Source organism: Struthio camelus, chromosome 15, assembly GCF_040807025.1.
Source record: "Struthio camelus isolate bStrCam1 chromosome 15, bStrCam1.hap1, whole genome shotgun sequence".
Lineage (NCBI taxonomy): Eukaryota > Metazoa > Chordata > Aves > Struthioniformes > Struthionidae > Struthio > Struthio camelus.
The window spans coordinates 14,823,061-14,843,088 of record NC_090956.1 but is presented as its reverse complement, the minus strand read 5'-3'; the positions used below and the strand labels follow the sequence as shown (position 1 = coordinate 14,843,088).

At 41.2% G+C, this 20,028-nt stretch overlaps 1 protein-coding gene across 1 annotated transcript; it reads right to left on the bottom strand.

The window, feature by feature from the left end:
• Positions 1-3,935: 3,935 nt before the first annotated feature.
• TMEM114 (transmembrane protein 114) lies at positions 3,936-19,492 on the bottom strand. Its single transcript, XM_068908908.1, has 4 exons — positions 19,227-19,492; positions 18,162-18,242; positions 9,354-9,491; positions 3,936-6,241 (listed from the first exon to the last, which is right to left on the bottom strand). The coding sequence occupies exons 1-4, from the start codon at positions 19,408-19,410 to the stop codon at positions 6,009-6,011; spliced, it is 636 nt and encodes a 211-aa protein (XP_068765009.1). The 5' UTR covers positions 19,411-19,492; the 3' UTR covers positions 3,936-6,008.
• Positions 19,493-20,028: the final 536 nt, after the last annotated feature.

Sequence of the window (20,028 nt, the reverse complement as noted above, 5' to 3'; positions counted from 1 at the left end):
TGTCCTGTCACTTGGGTGTTTGCAAAAACTACAGCAGAGGCTTAGACAATGATGAACTGAGCATGAAGCGATTCTGTGGGTAAAGTCCGAATCTAAGAGAGGCTTGTGAATGCCTTGATTTCTGTTGGCTGAGAAAGCATCCTGTCGTCATTTCTTTCTTCTTTTGGTTTCATTAAATATTGCTGTATTCCTGAGCCTTGAGAAAGAAATATCTTATTTATATTTTTATAATGTTCACTATATTAAACATGTCTCTTATTTCTAACTTCTCTGAATGAAACAGACCTGGTCTTTTCAGTTTCTCCTTATGTAGAATTCTTCCATTTTCTCAGAATTACCTTGGACCAAATCAGGGTCCCATCATACCGAATGGGAATTTTGCCGCAAACAGGAAGGAGATACAGCTTGCAAGTCTGTTGGCTACAGTTGTTGCCATGCCTGTAATACACTGTGTTTCCAAAGAGAAATGCAAATAGCAACTCAAAAGACTTGGGTTTGTAAGCTCTACAAATGTTGTTGCCTCTATGTTTTTTTGCCCAACAGTTAAAAATTATTTTGTGTGGTTTTTTAATATAATTAAATGCTTCTCTGTATAATACTAGGCAAATGGGAGCTGTGGCAATAACAGGTTTATGACGCCAAAGGGTTTTCACAATGCTGATGCAGCCAACTCCAAAAGGCTATGGAAAAGAGACTCCTCCACATTCAGTCTCTCTGTATGCTGTAGGCACTGCAGACAACACTAGCTTATAAATATTTGAGGAGGCTAGGTTGGATGGAGAAATATGTTAGCTCCTTCAGCAACCAGATATGTTGTCCAGAAGCATAAGCCATTAGCAAATGCTGTTCCTTTTAACACCTAGGGAACATTACACAGAGAGCGTCCCAGCCTTCCATGACAAGTGTTTGCCTTGTCCTTGGCAAAAATGAAAACAGTAAAATAAAGAGCCAAAAACTCTTCAGGGAAACACCTGCCATCCTTTACTTTGGGATATGACATTGCATTCCTCTTCCTTTTCTTCTAATACTTGATTCCACATACCTGCAGACTGTTAACCAACTGCTGCACATCTGTTGGGGACTGCAGTTCAGGGATAGGGGAACTGCCCCAAAATACTGTTTGTGCAACATACAAGTCTAACAACTTGATCCTGCACCACAGATAAGAAAATATATTTACAGGAGACGCCCTACTCTAATATTGTGGCTTAGAAGCATGACAGACATGTCTGAGCAGACTATGCAGAGGTATGCCAGTAGACCAGGGGTGGACAATGCTGCCACAGTCCCCAGTAAAGGCAGATCAATCCTAGTAGATGCGAGATGTTAGAGTTGGTCTCTTCTATTTTGACCATTGTTGCATTCAAAATTCAATGAAGCCTTGGTGAATTTCACTGAAGTTGCTCAGCTCATGCTGAGAGCAGAACTTTCTGAATTTTGTGGGAAAAAAAAAACTTTTTTATTGCAAGAGGGTAAAGAACTAAAAAGCCCTAGAAACCACTACCATGCTATTTCCTGCAGAACCCCACTCCATTTTCCTGACTAGTTCCGAAACCTATGCAGCTCAGTTGTTCAACTCTCAGTCAGTCTGTTATATTTAGAAAATAGGCTATGATATAAAGCTATTTATTTTTCCCTCACTATTTGAAGCCTCAGATGCATTTCAATAGCTTTGACATTTATGCCAGAAACGTAAACTAAAACCCATACTGTTTGATCTAATCAAAACTTAATTTTGTCTGCAAAATGGCGGTAGCATCTATTTCTAAAGAATAAAGCAAAAAACTTTAAGAATGTCTTGTAATACTTTTTAAAAACAGGAAAGGTTAACTGTGTTTCCCATCACCTGACAATTTAAGATGGCCAGATGGTGGGAGACGCATCCTAAAGCAGCAAGTTACTGACATGGATTCAGCAGTTGCTACATGAGAGTCTGTGCATTATAAAATACAGGAGCTAAGGACAAGTGAGCATGCTAGTCTCTTCTGTTCTTCAAACCATACAGAAAAATTAGGTATAAAAATGGTTTCTTTCCAAATACAGGCAACTGCTCAGTGTCGCCACAAGATGTCAGCAGAGACTGCTGTTTCTGGGCGAATCAGTGTAAAATGCAAAAACAAACAAACAAACAAACAAACAAAAAAAGTCTCCATAGTCCAGGCATTCAAACTATGATTACTAGCAACACGCACGCTTTATTAGTAGCATCTGCCACCACTATTCTTTCCAATGGTGGAAGGAGACAGTAAAAGGACTGCTAAAAACACTGGCAGAAAAAGGGACGGAGAAGTCTGAGGGCCTACTTAGGATTAAAGCTGCTTTGTAAAAAGCAGCAGAAAGCTATTACAGTAAAACAGTACTATACCGTTTTAGTATTTGTTGTAACCTAAGTAGTTAAAGATCTCTAATCTAAGATAGGGATGGCAAGAATCCTGTGGGTTGAACCTGGCCTTCAAGGTAGCATCGTCTGGCCTCCAAAAATGTTTGGCCAAACCAGTGTGTGCTTTCAATTGCTGGGCTGACCACCATGTTCATTGAGCCAAATTGGGAGCACTGAGGCACACGGAAGTCCCTCTTGAGTATGGTTATGCTGATTCTAGGGAGAGTTCGATTCTGTAGCACAAAGTCAGAGCACTTTCTAACCTTTTTGGTCCTGAGCTGGGTCAATTTAGTCTCTTCAGATGAAAATGATAGCCAGAAAGCCAAGGGGGACGTATTTTTACCGATGTATCTTGGCTAAATATGAACGGGTTTGCTCTAAGGAATTTTCAAACTGAATCAGAGGAAAGGAAATCTGTATTTATGAAGCAGGCTAAAATGTCTTCAGATTCAGATCCGCACTATTTTAATCAGTTAAGACCATTGGATTTCATTTGCAAAACAAGGCAAAATAAGGTTATTTGGAGGCCAGGATTACTAGAGATCTCCAAGGTGTAAATCAAGCTTTGGAAAATCTAAGTCTTTGGAATCTCATGGGCCAGTTCATTTTCCTTAATGGCTTCAGTCAACTTTGACAGAAAGTAATACGCTCTCTTCACAGCTTAGGAAGGCTACGTGAGCCCAGGCCTGAGGAAGTGTGCAGGCACTGCATGCCTGTGCGGCAGTCGTCTCAGTGGAGTAGTTCTAGGCAGATTCTAGCTGCCAAACAGCTAGGCATGGACAGATCATCCTTTTAGTTTCCAGCCTGCCATTCTTTACTATTTGGAAGGAGGAAATTGTGAATCACGTGTCTTCATAAAGTCAGCTTCAACCAATCAGGTCTATTGGCTTTGGATCAGTGATCAATAACTGCATAGAGCTGTAACCAGTAATCTTTCCTTGGTCATCAGGGAATGGGATGCAGAGACATCCAAAAATGCGCAACAGGAGCCAGCCCAAGTACAGCATGCACCCATACTGACTTCTTGTGGTTGCATCTCTCTGTGTTATATTCATCAGCATCACCTCTGAATGTCTTGTATATCTGAAGTTTTCCAGCCCCTAAGGATTCCTTTGACTTCTCCTATCCTCCTTCGCCACCCCTCGAAGTAGCTTCTCAATTAGCAGTGGTGAATAGCTCTGTGCACTCTACCAGTTCAAACAACTTTGCTCTGCTCTACTCAATATAATCATGTCTATTTGTCCTCACTTTAAATGTGGCCAATTACCTGTAAGTTTATAATTTACCAGAAGGTAAGGGAAATAGTCAGTTTCCTCATCTCAGTAATGCATTTTGGGGAAAATACAGCAAAGAACTGAGTATTAAATAACCGTTAGTTTCAGTATGATTAAGAAATGGAAAAGATCACTTGTATCAAATCAGATGAAGTCCTTACCAGAATGTTTTCCCTTTTTAGCATAACTCTTCAAAATGTTTAAGACTTGGTTGGCTATTCTAAACAATCTTGTTTTTCTTTTTTTGCATTCTGAAAGAATTTAAGAGAAATTCAGAGGTTATAGAAAAATCTACAGGTGCAGGAAACACTTTTTATTACCATTGTGCCAGATATTGCAGAAAGCCAGAATGAGACATTTAGGAAAGCCATAGAAATAAGAATTACTCTAATTCAATGACAAATTCATTAGCTCTTTGTGATCTGCCTGATCACCTGAGTATTTTTTACTGTAGTGGCATACATATCTTATAAATACCTACCACATGTGACATAGGCACTTCAAAAGCATCACATTAACTGTAGAATAGATCTGCAGAAAAAAGTTAAAGAAAAATAGGTATCTTAGATCTTCCATACTTTTGTAAATAATCCCCAGCTCTGAGATATCATTTTATTTAATTTTTCACCATTCAAAACCACTGTAAAAGAACATCTGTAATGAACATTAAAAATAACTTGAATGTTACTTTACTATAACAGCTTACAGTAAGGTCTGAGTAATATCACACAAATGGTTTGATAATGTTAAATAGCTTCAACAGCAACTTAAACACAGAATTTACATTTTACATAAGACATAAAATAATTCACTTAAGCACATGGAATTTTGGCTACAAAAGATTTGTTCTTGCTTTCCTTATAGAGCTGATTTGGTATGCTTTAAGTTGTAAAACAACTGAACTGTACAGTCCCAATGTAAGGCAACACGGAAAATTTGAGAAAACTAATGTGAGAGCTACTGAGAAGTACAAATTATACTAGCTATTCAAAGGTCTTATACTGCTCAGTCACCTAATTTCAGAATTTCTAACTTCATCCTCATGACAAGAAAAGTCCCCCAACTAAGACCTTAGACTGAGATTGAGAACTCTGGTTCCATATGACGTTGGATGGTTCAATCCTTTTCTGCCTCAGGTCTCCATTCACAGCATGGTAGTAATCATGTTTCCTTACATCTGCAAAGACTGCAAGCTCTTGGAAGCTCTCTCTCATCATTTTTTCTAAAACACTTGGTTCATTGGGACTAAGATCAGAGCTGAGCTGAGTAAATACTTCCTTACGACTAAACATGCAATTTTTAGCACAAGAAACAATGATAAAATGATTTCGTTATTTAACAGAGGTAGGTAAATTATGCCTTTTGCACTACTGGAGGAAACACATTTCTACTACAGTAGAAATAGCGAGGGACTTGCCAAATGGCATCATCCAAATTGCTAAGTAAAAACTGGAAAATCTGTCACATAGGTTTTCTGCATGACGTATTAGAAAAAGCAGCTAGTAATAAGTTGAAAGAGGTAACTATGGGCTTCCACGTACCCTGAACATCTGACAGGTTGGGAGTGGCTGCAGTAATTAGTTAAAACATCTGAAAAGCAGCTGTACCTTTCTCTTGAAGTAGACTCACCATTACACTGCACTTCAGAAGAACTTCACCATAGTCACTACTTGTCTGCAGGATAACTAACATCAAGTCATTCACAGCATCTAGACTTTATATCCCTTCATTTACTCATAGCACCAAAGCTCATTTTAGAAATCGACTCATTTCTTTGTTTTCATCCTATGAATAATGATCTAAAAAAGAGAACATGATGTTGTGGCTCCAGGTTGAAGGCTCTCCTTAGATATTACACATAACTGACATGGAGTAAGACAATCTCTGATGGATAGAGGCTGTCAACATGACTGCAATCGTTGGCATACTTACTAGGAGACTCAGAAGTAAAAACCAAAAGCTAACTGGACTGTGCAGACTGCCCTGCAAGGTACTCTGAGGCACTTTGCTGGGACAGTAGAAAGGAGACGAGAGAGTGAGAAATCTGTCTTGTTCTAAGCAATGAATGGAGATGTTTCATGAGTTGCCAACTGAAATTATTTTGGAAACACTAACAGTACAATGTACTTTCTTCTAAAGTCACAAAGGGTTCCTTATTGAGAGCACTTGAAATGTTTTACAGCTTTATCAGAATCTTTGTGTTTCACAGGTGCATGTGAGGAGAAGAGTTTATGACAGCTTGCATGACTCTCAGTCACAGCCTAACCACTTTGTTATCCCTAGTGACCAGACAGGCCAAGCAATCCACATTTCTAGGCTCTACAGAATTCTGTTGTTCCACTGATACCTGTTGTTCACAATGCCTGTTCACGTCGCCGTTTCAGGCCCACGACTCTTGCTGCCAGGAGAAATACAGCCCCAGTGAGCACTTCTGCAGCAAAGGAGATCCACACTAGTGCCAAAGACCAGCCAAACCTGATGTCGATTTCTACTAAGAGATCCTTACTCCTCAGGAGGCAAACCGCTTCTTGGAAGGCAGCAGCTGAATATGCAATATAAACGCTGATCCCAGTAAGTGTAACAAGAGCTGGGAAAGAAAAATATATTCAGCTAGTTAGGATCCCCTGCAGAAATTAAAACTACTTGGTCTGACACCTCTTAGGGCTCCTTCGCCAAGCCTTTGTATCTACCTAGGCAGGAGTCCTGACCAGCCTCTGTTTACCTTTCAAATCTAGTTGAGGCTGTTTTTCGGGGAAGGTCAGAGGGAAGTAAAGGGAGGGTTAGTTCTGTCCATTTGATTTACTGTGCTCTAATTGTTAAATACTGAATCAAAATGTATAACAGTAAGCCTATAAATCTAGTCATGTCTTTTACAAATATCTAATGCATGTGAATATCAGTTTTCAGTACTGTTTTATAATGTGTCCTAATCTCTCACTGCTATGCGCCACGTACAGTTGTCTACTTTTATCTGAGAAATCCCATGGAGGAAAACAATTCTCACACTTCAGGTTAGTGACTTGAATTTAGGCTAGTTTCTAATTTTGGGCATCCTAAGTTTCGAGTGTTCAGTATAAACATGTTGGTCCTTACCATCAAGTGCCAACAAGTGTTGTGAGGTCCTGGCTGATCAGCACTTGCGAATAATTGACCCAAAGACATCCTCGGAGCCGATTAAAAATAAATTATTGAAGGCACTCAAACAAAAAGTTGAGTCAAACAACTCAAACAGTTGTTTCCAGAATGAAAGGACGGTACAGAAGCTGGCAAACGTAGGGAATGGCACATCTAAGAAAGGTAGGTGCTAGATCTTGGGCCTGGCATCTATGGCAGGCAAAGAATACGAGCTAACTCACATCTCTACTGGATCACAGGCAGGAAAGAAGAGATAGGAGAGCCCTGAATTAGAGGACTGTGGCCCAGGGAAAGTAGGAGATACTGGAACATTTTTAGGACAAGATAGTGCCTTATCTGATAAGACTGGCTTTATGTTAAATCACAGTGTAATTATCTGGCTTTATGTTAAATCACAGTGTAAGTCAAGGTGCATATCTGTTTTTGGCAGGAAGACAAATTTAAGTCAAAATTCATATTCATATTCCCAATGTTAGCCATGCTATTATGCCTGTGTCTTATTCTAGCTAGGCCTCTGCAAAGGGGCCAACATCACTTCTCTCTACTTTTTGCTAGCAGAAATGAAAATGACTGCTTTGTTGAAGTTTTCAACAAGGTTTGCTGGGTTCTGTGACCCTTCTCAAATATGGCTGCCTTTAGGAAATGGGGAAGTAGGATGTTCTGGGATGTGGAACATATCTGTTCTGGTATTTTCCAAAAAAATCCCAAAACTCAGTTTCTGGAATTGCATCATAAGATATTTTTCTGCTGGGACAGCATTATCTATCATTACCAAACTTCATGAACTGGAAAACCCTACAGAACTGTGCTTATGTGTTACATGTATCAAGCCTCAGTGCGGCTGAAACAGCCAGACCATACTGCTTGAGGAGGAGGACGGTCTGGTCTCATACCAAAGGCCAGCCTCCAGTCTGTCCATGCTGTCCTGGGAAACAGCACTAGTTGCATCTTCAGAACAAATTATAATGCCACTCTCCTAATACTGTCTCTGTGTTTCTCTTCCCTCTTTGCAAATCCAAGAGTCTTAGAAAGGCATGGAACTCCACTCCTCAGTGGGATAATCGTGCTCTATATTTCACAGCTTTTCTTCTTTCACTTACTATTTACATCAGTTTCCAAATGGCCTAAATACACCTTTTTAGCGAATGCAGCTTTAAAAGAGTTTAATTTAAAACTCTTTAATTTAAAAGAGTTTGACTTGCTTCAAAATGAAATGTTGCACTTCAACTAACATAAATTCATTGGGGTTTTCTTTTGTGAGAATTTCAAAACATTAAATTTAAATCTACTAATCTGAATAGGAAAAATAAAAATAAGAGCAAAATGAAATTTCCATCCCCAGCAAAAGGCTGGTTATGAAGAGGCTGGTAACACTGTCACTATTAAATGAAGACAGAAGGGCCAGGAACTGGCAGGTAACAGGTAGCTAAGGTAGCAACGTGTAGGCAGATTTCAGTGGATTTTGGATGGAGTGCAGTAACTGCACTCATCCTCCATGTGAACAGTGCTGCTGTTCTTAGTCCAGCTAACGACAGAAAAAGGGGAAGTGTTTTATGCCTAGGGTGACTTTACAGGGCAGTGCTGTTCAGGATCCTTGGCAGACTAATATAGGCCGAGGCAGACTCCTGTCCCACCCTCAGCTGGAGCTAGGATTAGGACTCAGTTCTGTTGCTGGTGTGAACAAAGCCCTGTCTAATTAGGATTACAGAAGAACTCTCATGTTATTTTAGAGCAAAGATAACCTATATTAAATGTATAAAAGTTCATCATATTTGTCAAAGAACATCCTGTGCAACTGGCATTTGTGAAAAAACAGAAAACTCTTCCTATGACTTACTCCCAAAATCAACCTTCTGATTAGAGTAGGAACTTCTTTTATCAGTGTTACACTTGAACATAGTGGTCAAGTAATCTTCAGCTTCTTCCCCGTACAGTGTTTGGCCTTCTTACAAATCACTGAAGTCCTAGAACCCGCTGCTGTGACCTGAAGCTGTCTGTGGTAGGCTGTGCTGGGGTGGTGCAATGAGCTGAAGGCCTTTGTGACCCCGCAGAGTTTGGGGAAAATACTCTCGTTCAAACCTAACAATAAAGCTAACCCAAGAATCCCTAACAAAACACTTGTCAGGAACTCTATGCAAACACCTTTGAAAAAATATCATTTATCTTAGTAGTTGTAAGATCAGTGCAAGGCTATTGAACCCTAGGCTTTCCTGGTTCCAAAGGTACTTCTCCATTACTTCAGATGTAAAATCCTCTCTGTGAAGAGTTGGGCAATGTGCTGAGAAGGTATTTAACCCTTTGTATTAATGGATACAACAAACAGACTGTGTTCAAGGTATGACTCACTCCACAAAGGCATATGGCTGTGCCTTTCTTGGCTGTAAGTGGCAGCTTTCTGTTCCAGAAACCCCTCAGGAGCCGAGTTAGGCACCAAGTGAATGCACACTGGCATTATTCTGAAAGCAAACTCTTGCTTAGCTCTTTTCCCTAGCAGGCAAAGGAATGTTTCCCAGATGTAATCTCTTAATATTTAAAATGAATAAGCCAGGAGTTTGATATAGTACCTCCAAAAAGAAAAAGCAGCCCCGTCATTAGAAGCAGTAGGTAGGCCCTGGCAAGAATACTGATGAATCCAGTCATTCCTCCAAAAATCATCAATATCAGGCTGAGGGGCATCAGGATGGCAAATGTCCCATGCATGTCTAAAGAAAAACGAAGAATGTTAATATCTTATTATAGTGTCATTGGATGTATTACTATTAAATGCATAGCCCCTCATCAGGATCACTGTCTTATTCTGCCAGATGGTGCGTAAACAAGGAGCTGGACGATCTCTGGGACTTTCAGTTTAAATAGGCAGGACAAATAATGTAGAGAGAAAAAGGTATTATAAAGAGTGAGCCTCTCACAGGATCACGGTGTTTCAAATAGACACCACAAAGATAAAGGCTATGTCTACATGGACATGTTTAATCAAATAAATTGTTCTCAAATATTAAGCCTAAAAAGATAATAGATGGTGCACTGCATACCAGGTAGTCACTGGCAACCTTAATCAAAAGTAACCCTGGTTATCTGAATAATACCTATCCCAGTGAGTGGCACTGTTCTGTGTGGGAGGTGATATCCAGCAGACGCTCTGGTTAAACCTTTTCTTTTCTCTCAGGTGTTCTCTGCTGAATTTAGCTAGCAAATTGCTGACCTCTTCCTTGTTGCAGCTGAACAACAGGCTAATAGTAGAAGAAAAATTTCCCATTCAGCTCTCGCTCTCTGGCTGTTATTGTTCTGTATAGCAGCTTCACTAAGTACATTAACTTATCCTGGTTGCCTCCTCCCATGCTGAATGTTTTACATGTGTCTTTATTGATCCTTATAACATTTTAATAGCTGTGCAAACAGTGGGTTGCTATGTATTTTTTTCTATCATGCTGTTATTTCCATCATATACCGTCTTTGTCTCACTGTTCTCTCTCATGCAATCAAAAGTCATCTATCCACAATGCTTTCCTAGAAAAATAAGAAGAAAAAATACAGTAATTCCAGCTTCACAGGATCCATTTATTTCATACCAGAATCAGGAGCAGAGTTACCGGGAAAAGAAAATTTAAATTCCATTTTCTGAGGAGTTCCGGGCTCCAGCATCTCATTTAATTTCACAGAGGAACAACACCACATTAGCTAGTCCCCAAGGAAAAGGAGTCATTTATGAGATCAGAGTTTGTGTGTGATCAGATGATCCATTTTTTTTAACCACTGTTAACTCCTAATTGAAGTGGAGGTACACTGCCTTCCACTGGCTAAGGATCTGGGCTATCCTCTTCAGTATCGGGATAAAGATGACATAATTGTAGATCAGCTTGTGCTGCCTCTGTGCTTTGCTCTTTTGGAGAAATTAGTTTAATTTACTCTATTGCTGTGGAGCTGTGCTTTGTTAAGTACTGCTCTGCAACACCAGCTTGACTTTGTCAATTAGGTAAGGATTGATTATTACCTTGTTAATAAGGGTACAGATTATTCTCCTGTTACTTTCTGTACAAAGAAGAAAAATCTGCAAACTAATTCTCAGTTTTCCTCTTTCTTGGACAAAGCAATTAATGCATGAAAGTAACACTTCTTCCTCACATTCCTCATTGGTACTACTGTAAATCCACTCAAGTGAGTTGAAGAAGGTTGGTGTAAATTAAAAGGGAATTTGCCCTGAGGCTAAGAAAAAAAAATGCAATGTATCTTGCTTCAGTTCTAGTACTGCAATTGGAGTCATCTTGGCGGCCTTGCAGGGCCAAGGGCTTACGTATGTATTTCTTAATGGTGGAGGAATCCTTTCAAATATTTGAGCTAACAAAACCTATTGAGGCAAAATATTAGGTGAATATATACTGATTGAACTTAAAAAATACTTTTTTTACATAAGAAAGCACCCTGGTAACAAATGGCAAGGTTTGGGGAAGAGACCCTGTTGCTCCTCTATTTCTTTTCATTTATTCCGGAGCCATATTCTCACAGAAGATAAGTCCCACATCCTTCCCCATCAGTGTCAGCTGATGTGCAGAAAGCAGGAATGCAGCATTCTGCAGTAGAGGCAGCACTTCATCTCCTTGCTTCTAAGTCTGAGGATACTCTATGAGTTTTCCTTCAACATAAGTAGCCACGACTCCTGCTGTTGGCAAAGAAACACAACCTGCTAGGAGTTCTCAGACACTAACATTCAAATCAATCTTCAGCTTACTATGTATAATAAACCAGTATGTCACGACTGTTCACAAATCTTAGTTGAATATCGGAAGGAGAAATAGCCAGAGAACTTAGTTCTGGAGTTTTATATAGTTAGAACTGGTTATCAGGGATATGATGTGGCAGGATGTGACAGAAGAGATTTGGTACACAATTTAGTCCCCGTTTTCTTCAGAGGTGGCAAGAACAGGCTACTCTTCAGCCCCATTTGTGCTTCCTAAGAGCATTAGGCCTGATTTTGAACCCTGACCATGTTGATATCCTCTTAGATTTGGTGTTGCAGATAGGAGGTGAACAGACCTTTAGGAGATAAAGTCCAATACAATTGAAATTAAAAGAGTAAGAATGCAAGAATGGTGCACCTCTGTCTTCAGACCCGACTTTTTTGGACGTCAGCCATATAAATGAGCTCACGGTTGGGCCTGCGCTTTGTGATTTCCTAGATGTCCCTCACCAGTCAGGCAAAGTTGCTGTTAACAAACTATATCTCAGGAGAGTAGCGCCAAGTGTTGCTGTTTCTCTGACTTTCCTTTTTGTGGAAAGTCAGCATTCAGCAGACTTCAGCTAACGCAGCTAGGACTGTTACCTTAGCTAGGACAAGTGTGGGTAAAAGGGCGAAGCTCTGCATGTAACCTTTTCTTTTGTACCAGGAGGAACATAAATCCATACCAGATTATTCTCCTGTTTCCAGGTGGGTTACCAGAGTGATAGAGGCCTTAGCATTTCCAGTAGACAGTGTCATAGATTATATTAATCTATGTCACATTTGTGATAGTTGCATGCAACATCAGAAGGACTCTGATTTTTATTCCTTCTCCACTGAAAATAAATTTCAGGGATATCTCAGGTAACACCCATAAATGCCATTGTAACAGATTCTCCTACATAGAGCTGAAGTCATATTTCTCATGAGTCACCTGCAGCTCTTTTGACATGAAATGGTTAATTGTACTGTATTTGCTTAAATAGCACTTTTATCACCTTCACTGTTCTACTTCAACACCTAATACTTATTTGTGCCTCTTCTATGCAATCTGCAACTGCCTGGGAAACTTATTCTAAAATGCTGCCATGGAAACCACCCAAGAATCTGAATTCATGCCATCTGGCATAGGATATTATGCCATTATAGTCCTCGATTAGAAGGCTAGAATTAGTTTATGGAAGGACATGACTTAAAATATCTTTACTGTACTTCTGTCTTCAATAGACATCTGTGAGAGAAATTCAAACATAAATTTTGCTGCCAAACATTTTTGCTTCTTTTTACGCTGGGCTGAAATATGTATTTAGGTATATAATACAACTGTCTTCATTGTGATGATATGAATCTAGTATTGAAAAACACCAAGCATTTTGCACAAGGAAAGGTATATGCACTTTCCCATAAAACAGAATTCTGGTTTCCCATATCTATTTCTGAATAATGTCTGAGTTTGCTGTCAGTCTAGTCCAAAAGATCTAACAGTTTAACTTTGAAAATACTGAAACAAGCTGACAAACATTTTAAAAAAGCTCTTTTTTTTGTACCAAATAATACTTTGCTTGATTTGAATTCATGAAGTTTTATATCAGCTAGCTAAGGCTGTTTTATTAGAGCTCTGACCAACTCACTGTGAAAATGATATCCACAGTGTGTGTCCAGGTCTTCTGTGAATCTGGTAGATATTTCTAAATCACCATCCAAGCCAGTACTTGATGAGAAGTAGCTTGTGAAAGAAAATTGTGGAATGAACTAGAAAATCGGATGCTATCAAAACTAATCAACTGCAGATCTAGCAGTCTTGTTAATCTCCTGTTAAAAACATGCTGTAGCTTCATTGTTTAAAACTAACTTTGGATTGGTTTGCACACCTTATTATGGAAAATAGTCTCTAGAAATCTGAAATAGTCATTTCATCAGAAGTACTCCAAATAGCAGCAGCTCAGAAGAGTTTAATTAAGGACCTGTTTATCTTCCCCAGCTGTAACAAAGAGCTGCACAAAGAGCTGCACAAAAGCCTGTAGCTCAAACAGAATGCAGGCAGTAGGTAACAGTTACTGGGGCTGCTCTGGAAAGGCTTGGCAGGACTAGGAAGAAACAGTGCACTCAGAAAGCCGGACCTGCTGGGAAGGAAGGAAACAACCCAGATGAACTGTAAGCAATAGAAGAGAACTGCTGTCTGTGGCTAAATGCAAGGCTTCTGAGCTAGAATCCCAGGGATATGAAGGCCTGCATTGCCTCCCATTCAGTAGAGAAATGATGATAGTGGAGGAGAGCTCACAGGACTGGAGTGCTCCCAGATACTTAGCTGAGTTCTGGACTCTGGACTACTGGTTCAGCTTTCTACTCTTCTCTAGTCACAGGTCTCTGAGCTAAACTGACTGAGAGAGCTCGTGTAGCCTGGAGAAGAGAAGACTGAGAGGCGATCTCATCAATGTATGCAAGTATCTGAAGGAAGGGTGTCAAGAGGATGGGGCCAGACTCTTCTCCGTGGTGCCCGGCGACAGGAGAAGAGGCAACGGGCACAAACTGGAACACAGGAAGTTCCATCTGAACTTCTTTCCTGTGAGGGTGACAGAGCACTGGAACAGGTTGCCCGGAGAGGTAGTGGGGTCTCCTTCCCCAGAGATATTCAAAACCCGCCTGGACACGATCCTGTGCAATGTGCTCCAGATGACCCTGCTTGAGCAGCGGGGTTGGACTAGATGATCTCCAGAGGTCCCTTCCAACCTTGGCCATTCTGTGATTCTCTCTGTATTTGATCCTTGACATATTAGATCTGATTTTGAATGTTATATTTCTTGTCCTGGAAGATGGTAAAACTGCTCAGAACTCCTGATGCCATTTCCTTTGAAGTCATTGTGACATCTTCTTATTTCCATTTAGTGAGAGCTGGAATGGGCTCATCATGAAAACAGTTCGTCTTGTCTCCCTCAGCTGACACAGGAGAACACATGGTAAGACAAGAGTTCAGCTGTGCCTTTGCTGACAGATTTCAGTTTTACAGGTGACTTTCAAAGGGTTATATTTAACCCTAACGGTCACCAAAACACCCTAATCACTGCCTGAACGGTGAAAAGTGGCACTTTCATTTTAATCATGTCTATTTTGCAGTAGTGTAAGTAGAAGCAATATCCAGAGGCTGTGCGTTAAGAGTGCTTGATCAGACGACTCTGCTGAATCTATTTTTGATTACATGACCCAGCATGGTAGAAGATGTTGCACTGTCTCCGGAGAGATTAAGTCTACTTGGAGTAAAAAGTCTACGGCAGATGCACAAAAGAAAATGGGGACATCTCGCCTGCTTACACTTATACCACTGTCTTCTATTATGTAGCTGAACTGTCCTTGCTGTTCCAGAAGGTAACAGTAGCGTGTTTGACTTTTTTTCAGGTTTGGCTGAATGGTTTCCCTTAAAACATCATTTGGGAAAGGAAAGTGCTACGTAGAGTCAAGCTGTTTTGCTAAACACAATTGTAAAGAAGCGCCCAGAAACACAACTGGCTTTTCAGTTTCTGCATGAAACTGACAGGCTTCCATTAAGTCAAATTAACAAAACAGATGCAGAAAAATGAAATAATAGTCATTTTATGTCCTTAGAGGTATTTCCACTGAGAAACGCATCTTTTCATGATAGTGCATAAAATCTTTTACATTTTTCTCTGCCTCATTTACATCTCCAGTAAACAGCATGCTTTTTAATGCAGAAATGCAAGTGGCAGTAGTCTACTGGCATCTTTCTTCAGACAGTGGCTGATGTTTTAAAAGGATATATAACCATCCCATACGTATTCTGTAGTGTGATACATCATATGTAGCATGATACATCATGTAGTGTGAACATTATATGTTCAGCTGAAGAGAGTGGAGGGAAAAGAAATGGAAGGCTAATGTACAGGAGAAGGCATGTTTGTGTCTGAACCATTTGAGAAATTGCTCAAGAGTATTGTAGTGATGTGAAAATACATCATACTATCAAGGTTATTAAGACTTAGCTCGATTGCCTGAGTAATGCTGCTGCTGGCAACAGAACTTTAACTTGTACACCTAACTTTTCGAATTTGTTAGGAGCTCTATTTGAAGTACACAATAAGCCTAAAAAGAAACTGCTAGGGATGAATAGGAGAGAGATTGGAAAAGTGGAAGGATGGAACGTGAAGGCTTTTCATTCTCTAATGGAAGGTTTGTCTTCTGGCAGCGACGAGCACTTCTGTTTCCACTCAGACCCAGCTCTTTGCACTCACATATGGACTTCCTCCTGTCTTTTTGGCACTTTTGTCCAGCTAAGACACGCCAAGAAGAGTATTGGAACACTGAACAATGAGTGATGTGATTCCTGACGTGTGACTAAAGTGCCTGCATTAGGAGACAGCTCTTTTAAACCTTCGTATTGGGAGTAATGGGCAAGAAACACACCTGGTTTTACTGGAACTCCTGAAATTCAGTCTGCCAATGAAACAGTGAGCAATACGGACAAATAAGGAGATAGAATGAGATTAATTTCATTTGAATGTGCCTCATACACACATGTGCATGTCACACGCACGCACACACAAAATATATTTCCTTGAAGCAACTTTGATTAAAGCTGTGCGATTGGTTTGCTTGCCCCAGACTGCTACACATGAAGAAATGACTGTAATTACACTGAATTCAGCAACCCACAATTGTCCTCTAAAATTCTAGTTAAAATGTGTGGTAGATGAAGGTCTAAGTTTGCCTTGATCTGCGTAAATACGATTCAGTGAGTACAGTCAGAAAATACTTAAGAAGTATAAGGCTGAAGCAGATGTTAATATCTCAGTACTTAACAAATCTAGATGACGCTTAGAAATCATCTATACTTCCTATAAGTAAGAAGTACTGACAAGACATTTCCTATATTCAGCTGCTATTGCTATGAGTCTGTATCCTCACCGAACTGAAACTGTACATTTGAAAAAAAACTCAGAAGTCCAGTTGGTGGAGCATTTTAACCAAAATTAATAGATTCGTTTAATGAAACTATCTCTGACCTTTTATCTTGTCATTTTGGGGCAGGCTACCCCTGTTTCTAATAAAACACGCAAGTGTATTTGCAGGCCTGACGTCCGTCCAGGAGCCTAGAAATAGTACTTGATGTGAGAAAGGAAGAGATACACATTTCTCTGAGGCTTCGAAGAGTCTGAAAACATAGTTATGAATCCAATTTTTATTCACAGTCACTATTTCCTTACCATTTCATGACAAGTGAAGAGCTGTCTTTTGTTTCCAAGCCAGCACCATTTTAATAATAAAAAGAGCTCTATATAGTCTCCGATTGTGTTTTGGCAGAATCCAGCATTAGCTAAAGGGTTGTAATACAAAATCTCCTTTCCTGAGAAAAAATGCAGATGTAGCTTTTGCAAATGTGAACATAGCTTTTCAAAAGTTAATACTTTTGTCCCAAAATTTAAGCTATCCCTAATATAATAGTTAAGGCGTCCACACTCCTATCTTATATCTGGTTAGGTTCACTGAAATGTTAACTTCGAACCCTCAAAGGACTAAGTGATCCAGCAAACAATCATTTTGACTTATCCTCACTATTTCCAGCAACATCAAATAGCAACAATCCTCTGTCTTAGGCAAGAAAGATTAAGCAAATGGCACCTTTAAATTTAAAAGCATAGAGAGAGAATGTGTCCTTAGTCTTGAGTCTGTCAACATGTTTGTACTGCTGTTTCAGTAGCTTGCTGGGATCTTATTCCTACTAACACTTTCCAGTTCCTGTTGCAACAAAACTATGTTAGCATCAGTATCCCATGGGTTTATTTTGTCTTTGCTGCATTTTCAGTTGTATCTTGAGATATTGCTCCAAGGGCCCAAAGAAATGCTAAAGGCTTGCTTGGGGAAACAGCTGTTTCTGAGGGAAAGAGTACCATTTTAAGGCACATGACAAAAGCATACATTCTGCCTGCAAGGGGAACACAACTAGAATCAGAAAGGAGAGTGAAGTAAAAAAACAAGCCCAAATACAAGCTCTTGTACGAGTAAAGTATAAAGTGAAGGAGCTAAATCATCTTTTATTAGAAGTGTAATAACTTTTGAAACTGTTTAGTTTAGATTTTCTGAAAACGTTCTGACATATCCACAAGTGAATCTAAAGAGAAAGAAATGAATACTAATCTATGCACTTAGACATTTTAAATAATCTTTTTGAACATGATATTCTTCAAAGGCTTTGAACACTATTTTTTAATTATTGATTTATTTTCTTAATTTCCTGAACGCTTAAGATTTGTTCAGGGCAAGGAATCCCACCGAAAGGGTAGATAAATACATGCCTAACTACCTTTCAGATGAACTTAAGCATGTGCTTAAGCCTTTTAAGGGATTAAACTCTCTGGTGGAATTCTGAAAATTCTTGCCTTTATTTTTAACAGTCATGTACTTTCCTGAGCCATGCTGGGCAAAAACATCTTGATGCTGTGGAAGAAATTACCTGAATTTGACATCTGATTATCTCAACTGTAATCACACTCAGAGATCACATGCAGTGACAGATATTGCACAGAAGCATAGTTAAAACACTATCTCACAGAGTCTCCCCCTCTGAATCAGAAACGGAACCTTGTAAGTGGCCAAGGAGGGAGGGAGAAATGGATGGAAGTATAGAAATAATATAAAAGTTACTCACATAAAAGCTGTTTGTGTGAAGCAGTGATGTTTACACTGTCATGCCAGAAGGGGTTCATCAAAGGATAACATTTGCTCCTAACTGATAAAAAAAGGAAAAAAAATGCTAAAATAACTTACTGCAATATATCCTTTTTTTTTTTCTTTTTGCATATATATATATAATTCCTTTAATACTCTCTTCTTTAATAACAATCCTTTCAAGGCAGGGAAGGAAAAAAGGGGATTTTCAGTACTCAGCATTGGCCAACTTCTGCTCCCACTGGGCAAGGCCCTAACCACTGAAACAAACGGGGAAACATCTCCTGATTTCAGTGGGGCCCAAGTTACAGGCAACAGCAGCATTCCTTTAACCTACTCCTTCACCTGTCCTCCACTGAAAGTAAGTCTTTCTTGCCTCTGTCTGATGCATATTATATTAATATTATTATATTCATATTTTTAATGTTATTATAATATTACTTGTAGATATAAAAGTATATACTACATAATATACAGCATAGAATATTATTTATAATTTTGAATGGCTTTAACTCAATAGGAATTTTGTCCCTTTAAGTTAATTTCCCCTTCAGTCAAACAAAAAGACATCTCTTTCCTTCTAAATGTTTAATGCTTATTAAATTAGCTTGAATTAAAAGTTAATGCAAAATGAGTTCACAGTAGCGGAAAATTTGCTACACGCGTCTCCTCTGACAAGTAGTAAGATTTAGAAATCTGACATCCACCAGGAAAAAATGCTGATTGGATAAAGAAGTCAGAAAGGAGAGTGGATTGTTCTTCTGAAGAAGCAAAGCCAAAAACACTGTTGTAACTGCCGGCTGCAGCTAGTTTGTTCAGTATTTACTACAAAGCATGCCAAATGGTGAACCCTCCTACCGCCAGGGAGACTAAAAGCTCTTTTTCACCTGGCTGTTAGTTTACAGCAGCGGGGAAAAAGCGTCCCCGAGGAAGGAGGAGAAGGGGAAGGAGGAGCAGCAGCAGCAGCGCTCCGCGCCGCCCGCGGCTGCCCTGGCCGCGCTAGACCCGCCGCCGCCCGCCGCCCGCCGCCCGCCGCCCCACTCACGCCGGCAGGTGCGCCAGAGCCCCGAGTGCGAGCTCAGCGCGTCCGTGCCGTTGCGGGACGTCTCCAGCTTCGAGGCATCGATGATGTACCAGAAGTCCGTCCCGATGGCCACCACGAGGAAGATGAAGCTTGAAACTCCGACCAGGGCAACGAACAGGGAGAGGACGCTTAAGTTAAGCTTCATCCTGCCGCTCGCGGCCACCTGCTGCGCGCGCTGGCGGGGCCGCTCCGCCCGGGAGGGGAGCCCCGCCTCGACACGCCCCAGCGGTGCCGCCTCAGCGCTGGCGCGCCCCGGGCCCCAATGCTCGCGCGCCCCAGCGGTGCCGCCTCAGCGCTCCCGCGCCCCAGCGGTGCCGCTTCAGCGTTCGCGCGCCCCGACGGTGCCGCCTCAGCGCTCGCGCGCCCCGGGCCCCAACGCTCGCGCGCCCCAGCGGTGCCGCCTCAGCGCTCCCGCGCCCCAGCGGTGCCGCTTCAGCGTTCGCGCGCCCCGACGGTGCCGCCTCAGCGCTCGCGCGCCCCGGGCCCCAACGCTCGCGCGCCCCAGCGGTGCCGCCTCAGCGCTCGCGCGCCACGAGCCCCAACGCTCGCGCGCCCCAGCGGTGCCGCCTCAGCGCTGGCGCGCCCGCAGGCAGCCCGCCTGGAGCGCCGCCCCGGCCGCCCGGCGCCCAGGGGGTTGTCTGCCTCCTTTCCTCGTGTATCTTCAGGTAGAGCGGGGGACCCCGTGCCCCTCCCCGCCGCCTCAGGCTCCGCTCGGCTCCGCACTGCCCCCGGCACCCTGCGCAGCGGCCGCGTCCCCTCACGG